Below are 9,172 nucleotides of genomic sequence, written 5' to 3'. Positions count from 1 at the left end.
GTATTTGTTCAACTATGTTCATAGCAGCATTATTTGTAATAGCCAGAACCTGAAAACAGCCTAGATGCCCCTCAATGGAAAAATGAATAAAGAAAATGTAAAATATGTATGCATTAGAGTATTACTCAGCGGTAAAAAAAAACAATGACATCTTGAATTTTGCATGCAAATGGATGGAAATAGAAAACACTATCCTGAGTGAGGTAACCCAGACCCAAGAAGATGAATATGGTATGTACTCACTCATAACTGGATTCTAGCCATAAATAAAAAACATTGAGCCTATAATCCATGATCCTAAAAAAAACTAAATAAGAAGGTGAACCCAAAGAAAAACATATAGTTATCCTCCTGGATATTGGAAGAAGACAAGATTGCCAGGCAAAAATTGGAAACTTGGGGGTGGGAGTGGGATGGGGGTAAGGGGAGTTGGTGAGAAAAAAAGTGAGAAGGGGGGATGGGGAGAGTTTGGGGGAATGGGACGGCTGGGATAGAGGAAAGGTGGATATGGGAGCAGGGAAGTATATATCTTAATTAATGGAGCCATTTTAGGGTTGGCAAGAGACTAGACTTTATAGGTGTACCCAGGTGTCCATGGGGATGTCCCCATCTAGATCCTTGGGCAGCTGAGGAGAGGGAGCTTGAAATGGCCCTATCCTATAACCATACTGATGAATATCTTGCATATCACCATAGAACCTTCATCTGGCGATGGATGAAGCCAGAGACAGAGACCCACACTGGAGCACTGGACTGAGCTCCCAAGGTCCAAATGAGGAGCAGAAGGAGGGAGGACATGAGCAAGAAAGTCAGGACAGCGAGGGGTGCGCCCACCCACTGAGACAGTGGGGTTGATCTAATGGGAGCTCACCAAGGCCAGCTGGACTGGGACTGATGGAGCACGTGATCAAACTGGACTCTCTGAATGTGGTGGACAAGGAGGGCTGACTGAGAAGCCAAGGACAATGGCACTGGGTTTTGATTCTACTGCATGGACAGGCTTTGTGGGAGCCTAGTCTGTTTGGATGCTCACCTTCCTAGACCTGGATGGAGGGGGGAGGACCTTGGACTTCCCACAGGGCAGGGAACCCTGACTGCTCTTTGGACTGGAGAGGGAGGAGGAGGGGGAAAGGTGGGCGGAGCGGGAGGAAAATGGGAGGAGGGGAGGAGGTGGAAATTTTTAAGTAAAATAAAGAAATAAAGAGGTAGGGACATGTAAAGATTAGCATGGACTGTAAAACATAGAAGTTGATAGTCTCATCAGAGCAGGCATAAATGGAAGGGGGTGAAGCTAAGAGGCTGGAGGAACATGGCCCTGTTTCTAGCAGAGGATAGTGAAACTTATTATACATGAGAAAGAGGGGATACTGAAATTGTTGTCACCTTAATGTTGAAGCTGTGGGAAAACAATAGTCTACCCAGCAAGGTCCATCTACACTGGCCTCAGCTCTGTCTTCATATCTCCAAGACCAAAGGTGTTTTCCCTCTCCTTTCTTCCATATGACACAGAGGAGGAAAAACTTCACCCTGAGCCCCAAGACAAGAGAAACCCAAGCTCAGCTTTGGGCCTGTCAGAAGGGCAGGCACTGCACAGAGGGACAAGTAAAAAGGAGCTGCTCAATGGCCTCGCCTGAGCTTTGGACAATGTGTGTACATGGTTGAGGAACGAGCAGTAAATAGAAGTGTGCCATTGGCCTGCCTAGCACAGAGTTGGTCCCTGTGATATGAAACCAGCCTTCCGATTCTTGCAAAGAGAACTTTATTGAGATTCTGGCTTCTGTCCTAGGACAATTCTGGACTCAGCTGTAGGGAAGATGGTGAGTCAGGGAGGGGTCTGGTTTGCTCTGTAGTTAATTGTGTTTCATGTTTTCTTCTATCCAGGGGAGGAAACTTGACACTCTGGTGAAGACTCTCGGAGGTGAACCATTTTTAAACCCATAGGAGACAATGCCTGCAACCGCTTTGTTACACAGGAGAGGCCCTCCAGAATCGCCCTGTAAATAGAGAGGGGCACAGGGGACTGAGCTGATTTCACACTAGCCCAGCCTCCCACCATAAAGCATGACTGGTATGCTCTGTGTGAGGGAGACCAGAGGGCAGACCTGGGGCCCCTGTGCTTTCCACTCTGATTTTGGACAGGGTTACTGCTTCACCGCTCTCCACAGTCCAGACTCCAAGTCTATGATCCATTTTCTGTGGTGTGTGGGACCTTCAGCTCCAAGCTGTTGTTTAGAATTGTGGACAGGTGTTGAGACTCATGTGAGCATGAAGGACAAGACCATTGACAAAAGTGGGTGGCTGCTCTGAGGAGTCCCTGCTTGTAGTAACGACAGAGAGAGGGAGCACAGCTTTCTAAAGCCTGGGTCTGGGAGTCAGGAGGGCTGTGCAAATCCTGCTTTAAACCAACTGTCTTCACCAAGGCTCCTTGTCAGCTCTGAGGCCCTAGTTAGTTACTGGTTCCTGCGGTTTCCAAGGAGAAAGATCACAGCCAGAGGGGAAAGGAGTCCCTGATGCTTGGTCTCTAGGTCCCACATTTCTTTTCCCCTCCCATGGATCCCAGAAAGGACAATCCAACTTACCTTAAAGGAAGCACGCTTGATCTTTGGGTCCCCCACACAGATCTCAATCGTTTTGTTGTAATAGCCTTGAAAGCGGGACTCACACTCCTTATCCTTCTGGATTGTTAGCTCTACTTCTTGTAGTACATTTGATAATTTACCATTTGGGGCCTTCCTACCCCAACCTGCCACTGAGCAGACATCCCCTGCCTTCACATGGACCTCAGAACAGGGCAGGCTGAGGGGCCTCACATATTCAGTCTTTAGGGCCTTCCTCTCCAGCTGTGATAAGAAGGAAGGGTGTGACTCATTCACTGCTGGGCTGAGACAGCAGGATGGAAGAGAAGAAAGGAGTGGGGTGAGAGCAGGAGGAGCAGCTCCCTGGAAAGGATGAGGGCTCTTCTCACCTTTAAGAGCATGATGTCATTTGGGAAGGTTTTGTTATTAAAGCCTGGGTGTGGGAAGGCTTTAGCCACAGGGATCTTCTGCTGGGTCTTCTCCGGGAAGCTGATGTTGTGGGCTCCTAGAGTGACTCTCATTGCGCTGTAGAGAGCAGAGTGCAGATACAAGATGTGGAGTGAGAGAGGACGCAGTGCAGGAGCTGTAAGAGGCTGTGTGGACAGGGTGGGGCTCTAGCTGAGGTGGACTCGGGGGACAGAAGGGCCTCGGGGTGTGAACTACTGCTTTGTCTTCTCAAGGACACTAGACTCCTCCCTCTTGCTTCTCCACAATTTTCCAAAGTTTGCATTGACTCTGAATGTGCACTTTCAGCCTCGGCCACTGCTGTAGTCTGACCAGTCCATTTGCTTTCAACTCAACTGGGCTGCTGACTCTGGGCTCTCACCCTTTGACCTCAAAGTTTCCCTGTTGCCAGACTTCCATTGTCACAGCCCTGCCCTCTAGTGAGCTCTCACAGAAGCAGCAACAAGTAGAGGATGGAAACTCCTGTTGGGGTCTCAGAAATCATGGACCAGCTGCTTCTCCTCACCTTCCCCTGCAGTGAGCAGCTGTCAGTACAAAGTTGGATTTCACCAGGAAGCCTCCACAGGAATCATTCTTCCCCTTAACATCCAGAAATTCAACAAATGCCATGTAGGGGCGGGAATGGCGCTTGGCCTCATGGCCCCCGATGATCTTCTCTGAAAGAAAAGGCAGAATATGGGGTGTCTGGGAGCAGCAGATAGGGTCAAGAGGGTGAAGGCAATGGGATCTGCAGCTCCCCAAGATGTTGTAGATTGAATTTCTTACACATAGAATAATCTTTGCTGAATCGTAAGCCTCAGGGCCCTGCTCTGAAAAGGAGTGGGTAGCACTCGTCCTCCAGGCCCTGCTTTACAAATGCATGGAGGGGCAAGCTCTAAATCATGAGTCTACACTGAGGGGTCCTGGGTGAATTGCCTTCGTCTTTTCTCACTTACTGTGTCTCCCTGACCCTCTGATGTACTGATTAGCATCATGTTTTCATCCCTTTTCTCAAGCCCTATGGGGTGGATCTTTTAAAATTCTATTCTAGTGCCCAAAACATCTTGGGTTCTCAATAAATGCTTTTGGCTGCATTAATAAATGACTTCTAGTTAGCTGCAGGGCTAGTGGTTCAGAACTCATGGGATTCAGGACCCTGGGGCCATTGGAGTTGTGTGCTGCCAAAGACAGGAATAGCTAGGGACATGCAGAAAGAAGTGGAGAGGCCAACAAAAACTGCAAATGTAGTGGAGGGTGCAATGCTGGCATTTGCCACTCTGGGCCTCTTTCTTCAGCAATTGATGGGGGAGGTTGCTAAATTATGATAATATTCTTGAGCTGGTGGACTTACACCATTGCTGACTGGTCATTAAAGCTGCCCTGGATCTGGGCTCAGGTAAAATCAATGATGTCCTTTTTAGTAACTTTGCATTCTCTGCTACTACTCTCTTTTGAGATGATCCATCTCCAGGTGACACGAAGAGCAGGGAGACGCTAGTGCCCACCATGTCCTCTGAGAACACCGCTCTTCTTCAGACCTTGTTGACGATCTAGCCAGTGACAGGCTTTCAGGTATGGGTTGGTCTAGGACCTGAGGTTCAGGAAGCTCCTGGTTCAGTGCAGGACAGTTTTTAACTAGAACTAGGCAGAGACTCCACAGAGGTATTATGGGAAGGCGCCTCTAGAACCCGGTGTTCACTCACCTGCACCAGCTCCAAGTGGCAGAAGAAAGGTCAGGAGAATCAGGACTGCTGCCATCTTCCTAGGAAGGCTCTCGGGTTGAATAGGGCAGAGTGGACACAGGCCTTGAAGGATGAGGACGTGAGCGCTCAGTGACCTCACAGGCCTTTTAAACCTGTGCACCTCTGCTCTGATTGGCTTTATTAGCTAAGGTCATTTTCTGGTTTGGGTAAAAATGTCACCGTCACCACATTGACATGAGCTGAGCTGGGATAAAGACCAAGAAAGTAGAACGTGTGGAGGCTGTGGTTAAGGGGCCCTGAGAACCCAGGAAGTCCAGTGTCTGCATTGAACCCAAAGAATGTACTTTCTTATCTCTCATGTTCTTTTGAATTCTGGTAAGAAATCTTTTGGCTTTTTTTTTGGGGGGGGGGAGTCTCTCTTTCTTTGCATTTTATATAATACAGACAAGGAAGATACAGTTACTGGACAACAAATACATAGACTATGTTATACAGTATTTTGTGAGGGTTGATATAGAGCCATATTTGGTTATGCAGAAATTTAGTACCTCATCTCATTAACCTCTAGGAGTTCTGATCATACTGAGGAACCATTCTTTCAAATAGTCTGATCAATTAATCTTCACTCACTGACTTTCCTAAACTGCTAGGGTGTCACAGAGAAATCTCTAAAGCAAGTGATACGCTGTGGCCAATATGTGTCTTACTATCATACAAACATAAGTATAATAAAAAAATCACAATTGACAAGCATCGGTTTCCTGATCAATATGTATTAGCATTTCTCTCTTAAGACATAAGTAAGATTACATCAGCCCTGACTTTCCTGCTGAAGACTGTAGTGGTATTTTCTACAACATTGCCTAGGATTTTCTGTAGATAAAAAAAGGCCCTGGTAAGATCTTAAATGATTATTTAGTGAGCTAGATCCGGAATTGAGACAGACAGGGACCCAGCCCATGAAAAGGTTAATATATAGTGGAGTGAGCTGAGGATCTGAGCTTGGAGAACAGATGGTTAGAGCTGTGTGAGATCAACTCTGGGAGGTGAGACAGGCTGGCCTCGCTCTAGGAACAGAGGAGTGTAGGGTTTTGTGGGGGGGGGGAGGGAGAAATAGAGGGAGAGAAAGAGAAAGAGAGAGAGAAAGAGAGAGAGAGAGAGACAGAGAGAGAGAGAGAGAGAGAGAGAGAGAGAGAGAGCATCCAGATAAGCCCAGAGCAACCCAGGTCCTGTTTTATCGGCATAGCTCTATGATTTTCAGAGATATTTTAATTTCCTCCTTTCATATTTGGTCTCCATTGAGTCTTTCCTATCCTAGTTGTGAACTGCAGTCCATATATTAATTGGATCTAAATTACTCATCCGGTCCAGGGGTTGGAATTTTGTGGCATATCTGGGTCACAGTGAAGGGATAACTGTTTTGGGATATACATTACTATATAAGATATAATGAAAATTGATAATTCCTCCATGAAAAGGAATCATATATGACTGATACATTGTCTGCACATACAATCCTTTCTGCACCAAAATCCTTACATAACAATCTTAATTATATGGTACACCTTGGAGGGAATCTTTTAAAACTATGGAGCAGGCTCCAATTTAGTGATATCTAATAAAGAAATTGAACAATCTAAGTAGTAGTATTTATTTTAGATTGCTTTTATCCTAAACTTAAAGGGAGCCTTGGTGACACACACCTTTAATTCCAGTACTCAGCAGACAGAGGCAGACATATCTCTGTGAGTTCAAGAGAAGCCTGGTCTGCAGAGTGAGTTCCAGGACAGCTGAGGGTGCACAGAGAAGCAGTGTCTCAGAAAAGGGAAAAAAATAACAAAAGAAACAGCAAACAAACAAAAACAGTGAATGAGGACAACACGAACTTTGCGGGCTATTGGACTATGCTTTTGAAAAGCAAATGGACTTGTTGGACACAACTGCCTTTTTGGACAGAGCATTGATCTCAGTGAATTCCTGAGATGGGGTGAGATATTTTGGTTCTGATTTTACTGTTAGTGTGCTTAACACTTGGAATTAATAGAAAAATTAAAATAAAATCATACCATTCACCTTTATCCCTCTAGCTCCTCCCAGGTGGCTCCATCCCCTTCTGATTCAAGGTCTCTTAATCTTCAGTTATAATCCTCTCTCTTTACTCTCTTAAAATACACAGACATAAAAATATAAATAAATGCAGCTTACAGAGTCAGCCTATTATTGTTTGAATACATATTTATTTTAGGTCTGACCACATGGGATTGGATTAGGGGAGCTCGTCTTTGGAGAAGACTATTTCTTCCTCTCTCAGCACTTTATAGTTTGTTGCTCTTCATCTTGGGATGGGGCCCTTGATTTTCCCCAAATACTTTGGAAGGTCAACTGGTGCTGTATTATTCAGGTCTTATTTGAGCAGTCATATTGCTGATATTTCACAGGTGTAGTTCCCTCATCATATCTAGAGGATATTCATGTATTCATGTCAAGGATTTTTAACTATTGATTATGTGTATGTGTCTGTGTTCAGGTTTGGGTACACATGCCCTTGGAGGCCAGAGGAGCTGAGGTTACAAGTGTTATGAGACATTTAGCATGGGTGCTCAGAACTGAACTTGGGCCCTCTGCCAGAGCAATCTCTACCATTAATATGTCTGAGCCGTCTCTCCAGGCCTGCATGCTCAGTTCCTGAGACCTGTGACTCACAAGTGTAGGTGCTATGAAAAGCTGATGGTGTGAATCCAGTATGACGGTGAAGGGTGAGGTCTCACCTGAGAAGGTCCTGTAAGAGGCCCATGAATGTAGATAAGGGACATGATCAAAAATGTTCTTAGGTTGAATGAAGGACTGCAGTTCTAGGCATTTCTAATTGAAAATCAGAAGGTAACATTGGCAGATAACATATGCTGATGAAAAACGGACTTGTGAAAACTCAAGAACAATGGCAATGGGTTTTTGATCCTACTGCATGTACTGGCTTTGTGGGAGCCTAGGCAGTTTGGATGCTCACCTTACTAGACCTGGATGGAGGTGGGTGGTCCTTGGACTTCCCACAGGGCAGGGACCCTGATTGATCTTTGGGTTAACGAAGGAGGGAGACTTGATAGGGGAGGGGGAGGGAAATGGGAGGCAGTGGGAAGGAAGAGACAGAAATCTTTAATAAATAAATAAATAAAAAACCGACTTCTGATTATACAAAAAAAAATGACATTATTTCTGGAAATCTTGATATCTGTTTTCAAATTCTCTCTCAAATGTAATAGCAAAGCTATATCACTGTATACAAAATCATATTCAGCTTGTTTGAAAAGCATGCAATTATTGACCTTAATTTGAGCTTACAGTAAATCCACCAATGCCTGGAGCATGTACCTTGCTAAACATGGTATTGAGATTTTAGTTTTCTGTTAAAGATGAAATGAACAGTCAAATTCACTAAAATTCAATCTGTAATTGAATATTCATCCCAAGTTCTGGCATAAATATTGCTTACAACATTGGAAGTAACTTAACAATGTTTTGGTAATGTCCTTAGCTTGGTCTTCTTACCTCTGAAATGTAAATGATTTCACCATAGTTCACATGAACACTTTTCAGGAATTCCTTGCATTGGAGATGATTTAATCCCTTGATCCTTATGAAATTCAGAAATGACAATAATCTATATGATGCTACCCATATTTCATTTATTTTGCATTAAAAGCCCTCTTAAAACTTATTTTGCATTATTTGACAGTTTCATATATGTATTCAATATATTTTGGTCATTTTTTCCTAAAATCATGCTCTCTCATTGCCCACCATTCCCAGTGAGACCTTCTTCTCTGTGCATAAATGTTCTTGATGAACTCTGCATGGACACATCATGAAACATGAGGTTAGTGTGGTAATTGCACTGTATTCTCATAATTTTACAAGTTCCTCTATTTTAATTTTAATTTACATTTTTATTTTGTTTTATTTATGTATTCAATTATTTATTTTTGAGACAAGGATTCTCTGTGTATCACTGACTGTTATGACACTTGCCTTGTATACTAGGTTGAGCTTGACCTCAGAGATCCAGCTGCCTCTGCTCCCCAGTGCTGGGATCAAAAGTTTTCTCCACCACTACCAGGCTGGGTCTGTCTCTTTGAACTACCAACTCTGGGCATCGGCAGCAGCTGTTCTAGTTAGATTGGTTAAGGACAAAGGAAGCCACTTCCGATATGTTTTTCCACTGCCCATACAAATAGATTTATTTAGTGTCTCAATGGCACTAAACAAGCCATTTCTTCAGTGAAGTTACCTCCAGCATCACTACCTGTAATCAACATGGTAGGTTGGGCTCTATTTAGCATCAGCACGGCCACCAATCCCCAAAGAGTAAGATTTACAATTACTGGTTCTCGTCTTCAAATGTCTTTGGATAGAATTGTTTTAAATTTCCTCAATTCGCTTGGTCATAATCTG

General features: G+C 44.2%; 1 protein-coding gene across 2 annotated transcripts; it reads right to left on the bottom strand.

The window, feature by feature from the left end:
* Positions 1–1,753: 1,753 nt before the first annotated feature.
* On the bottom strand, positions 1,754–4,823 carry LOC121435012 (granzyme B(G,H)-like). Of its 2 annotated transcripts, XM_041634047.1 has the most exons (6): positions 4,724–4,823; positions 3,547–3,697; positions 2,966–3,101; positions 2,580–2,840; positions 2,103–2,222; positions 1,859–1,994 (listed from the first exon to the last, which is right to left on the bottom strand). In XM_041634047.1, exons 1-5 carry the CDS (start codon positions 4,776–4,778, stop codon positions 2,142–2,144), a joined length of 684 nt encoding a protein of 227 aa, XP_041489981.1. In that variant the 5' UTR covers positions 4,779–4,823; the 3' UTR covers positions 1,859–1,994; positions 2,103–2,141. The 2 variants fall into 2 exon arrangements, with proteins under 2 accessions (XP_041489980.1, XP_041489981.1); XM_041634046.1 differs by lacking the exon at positions 2,103–2,222 and having other exon boundaries at positions 1,754–1,994.
* Positions 4,824–9,172: the final 4,349 nt, after the last annotated feature.

Source organism: Microtus oregoni, unplaced genomic scaffold, assembly GCF_018167655.1.
Source record: "Microtus oregoni isolate MIOR12 unplaced genomic scaffold, Mior012 000045F_ref0000178, whole genome shotgun sequence".
Lineage (NCBI taxonomy): Eukaryota > Metazoa > Chordata > Mammalia > Rodentia > Cricetidae > Microtus > Microtus oregoni.
This window is presented reverse-complemented; position numbering and strand designations above follow the sequence as displayed.

Coding starts and splice junctions, on each gene's coding strand:
- LOC121435012 (XM_041634046.1), bottom strand. CDS start 4,778: ATGGCAGCAGTCCTGATTCTCCTGACCTTTCTTCTGCCACTTGGAGCT. Junction 3,102..3,546: donor GCTGCTCACTGCAGGGGAAG/GTGAGGAGAAGC, acceptor TGCTCTCTACAG/CGCAATGAGAGTCACTCTAG. Junction 2,841..2,965: donor ATGACATCATGCTCTTAAAG/GTGAGAAGAGCC, acceptor TTCTTATCACAG/CTGGAGAGGAAGGCCCTAAA.